The 2,684-nt window shown below is 38.8% G+C and overlaps 1 protein-coding gene across 1 annotated transcript; it reads right to left on the minus strand.

Moving 5' to 3' along the window:
• Positions 1-630: 630 nt before the first annotated feature.
• On the minus strand, positions 631-2,410 carry LOC111915223 (serine/threonine-protein kinase PCRK1). The gene is made up of 4 exons (XM_023910901.3): positions 2,001-2,410; positions 1,621-1,881; positions 1,390-1,512; positions 631-1,320 (listed from the first exon to the last, which is right to left on the minus strand). Exons 1-4 carry the CDS (start codon positions 2,361-2,363, stop codon positions 742-744), a joined length of 1,326 nt encoding a protein of 441 aa, XP_023766669.1. The 5' UTR covers positions 2,364-2,410; the 3' UTR covers positions 631-741.
• Between the last annotated feature and the right edge of the window lie 274 nt (positions 2,411-2,684).

Raw genomic sequence — 2,684 nt, forward strand, 5'->3', positions numbered from 1 at the left:
TTAGACCATAATTATGTCAGTTAACCTTCTATCCCATTAGACCTACCGGTATACTCTCCACGAACGGATCCGTGGTTGAGGTGGCAACGAACAACGGCCGTGCACACCAGCCCGGCCGTTCGTGGTTGAGGTTTTTCGTGGTGTTTCGTGGTGGGCATCACGAGTGTAAACGACCAATTGTCGTCTTCTTCTCTCCCAGCTTCCTCTTCTCTCTCTTCTGTCTTTCTCTTCTCTCTCTTCTTTCCTGTAGTGGTGAGTATACCAGTGGTTAGTAATTACGAAAAAAAATCACTAACCACAACTCATAATCAACGTAACTATATAGACTTCCACTAGCAACTCCACATATCTTCAACTCGTAGCTGTAATTAGTAATTACGAAAAAAAATCACTAACCACAACTCATAATTAACGTAACTATATAGACTTCCACTAGCAACTCCAAAATCAAAGTACATGATTATGAATTGGATTGAAAGGTGAGTTGGAGTAAGAATCACCAACAAGGGAAATTATCTAAGTACATGTTGGTACACGATTGTTCAAAGTGGCCATTAGCCCTTGGCACGACTGTTATCAGTGTTGCCCAAACCGTGCAATGTTCTCATTGGCCATGGCACGATCATGTCATTGATGCACAAGGTCAAATGTTGTTTAACGTATATAATGAATCGCTAATGTTTAGAGCCGAATCTAGCTCAATTTTAATGTAACATAAAGATCATTGTCTATTGCTAATTGCTACGATACACAACACCACTTCTTTCTAATCAAAGATTTCACTGGCTTCGATGGCTTCGGTTGGGATATAGGAGGAACGATAGAAGTCTCTACAAGCTGGATATCAATGGAAACTCTCTCTCCTTCATGTCTCGTGTACTCATGAGTCTTTTCATCCATGGTAACAACCTCCTTACAATTAACCTCAATCATCTGGATAGGAGGTCGCACAGGACTTGTTGTTGGTGATAGAGCCCCAATCAATGCATTAACCAATCCTAAAACCTCACTCATCTTTGGCCTTGATCTCGGGTGTTTTTGCAAGCAAAGATTGGCAATGTTGACCAAAGCCTGTACTGACTTCAATGAGCATGTACCTTCAAGTCTCGGATCAATGATATGGTGGAGGCTTTTGGAGTGTGTGTAGCGTCCTACCCATTCTAGAAGCTTCTGTTCACCTTGAGGTAGATTCTTATCCAATGGGCGCCTACCCGTGATAAGTTCAAATAGAAAGACCCCGTAGCTCCATACATCACTTTTGGATGACAAATACCCTGATTCAATATACTCTGGAGCCGCATATAACACCGTTCCTTGAAACTAATGACAGAAATTTTATCATAAAACTATTATATATGAATGTGTAAATGAAAGTTTCATGAATCTTACCATGGTTGAGATATGAGTGCGTCCTTCTTGAGGACCTATTCGAGCCACACCAAAATCCGAAAGCTTAGCATTCCATTGATCATCTAGAAGGATGTTGGAGGATTTGAAATCCCTGAAAATAATCTACAAAAAACCGATGTTACTGGTTTTGGAAGCACGTTCGTTTGTATTTTGTAAACTACTACTTTTCTTCATTTTTCTTGTATGTCGAGGGAGTATACTTAATAGTACCTCAGAATCCATTTCTTCATGTAGATACGCTAAGCCACAAGCAGCATCTTGAGCCACTTTCAGTCTCATGCTCCATGAGAGAGGTGTTTGTGATCTTGTAGATAGATGATCCTTCAGGCTTCCATTAGGCATGTATTCGTATACTAAAAACAGTTGTATTCCTTTTTCTGTGTCTTCCGAACAGTAACCTACTAGTTTCACAAGGTTTGGATGCACAACCACCCCAAGAACATTAACCTCGGTTAACCACTCTCTGTGCCCCTGTTGCAACATAATCAAGGTTAATCAGTGAAACTCCAACAAATAATGATCTCCATGCAATAATGATTTCAACCTAGAGATAGAAACAGAAAGAGGAAAGGGTAAGGAGACAAACTTGCCTTCATTACTCCTTTGGCATACTTCACAGCGACCTGAATCTCATCAAAAGGATGTTCCAAATTCTGAATCACACCCTTGTATACACATCCAAATCCACCCTCTCCTATATTCCAAGCAATATCAAAGTTATTAGTAGCTGCTTTGAGCTCAGCGAATGTGAAAACCCTCAAATTGTTTGGTTTCTTGGTCAAGTTTGGGAATCCTGATGGCTTCGCATGAAAATCGGAAATGGTCCGATTCAAATCCGAAGAAGCAGTATAATAGTCGTGAGTGGAAGTCGATTTTGTTTGAGTTCTGGTTTCATATTCGATCTCTTCGTCTTCTTGGAAAGAGAAGGAGAAACATCGGCAATGAAACACCATTCTTCCTTCAACCCATTGAGGAATTGACTTGAAAATAATTGAATTTAATAGCAATGCGAGAGGAAGTTATGGACACAATTTCCTCTGGTCCCATGAAACTTTTGACTAAGGAAACATCTTAATAGGTTTTCTCTACATGGAAACCAAGTGGAATTGCTTAATTTGAAACGTTTTATTACTTGTCAGCCCATGCATTACATATTTAAAACAGTTAAATATGTATAAACATTTGAGAAATTTGAATTTATAAGAAAAATAAAAAAAAATATTGAATTACTAAAATAAAAGTTTTTTTTTCTTCTAAATTTAAACAAATCATTT

The sequence above is a fragment of the Lactuca sativa genome, chromosome 1, assembly GCF_002870075.4.
Source record: "Lactuca sativa cultivar Salinas chromosome 1, Lsat_Salinas_v11, whole genome shotgun sequence".
NCBI classification, from domain to species: domain Eukaryota; kingdom Viridiplantae; phylum Streptophyta; class Magnoliopsida; order Asterales; family Asteraceae; genus Lactuca; species Lactuca sativa.

Excerpts from the sequence above, each read along its gene's own strand:
- LOC111915223 (XM_023910901.3), bottom strand. The coding sequence starts at position 2,363 with ATGGTGTTTCATTGCCGATGTTTCTCCTTCTCTTTCCAAGAAGACGAA. Across the intron at positions 1,882-2,000 it reads ATGCCAAAGGAGTAATGAAG|GGGCACAGAGAGTGGTTAAC; the intron begins GCAAGTTTGTCT and ends ATGTTGCAACAG. Across the intron at positions 1,513-1,620 it reads ATGAAGAAATGGATTCTGAG|ATTATTTTCAGGGATTTCAA; the intron begins GTACTATTAAGT and ends GGTTTTTTGTAG.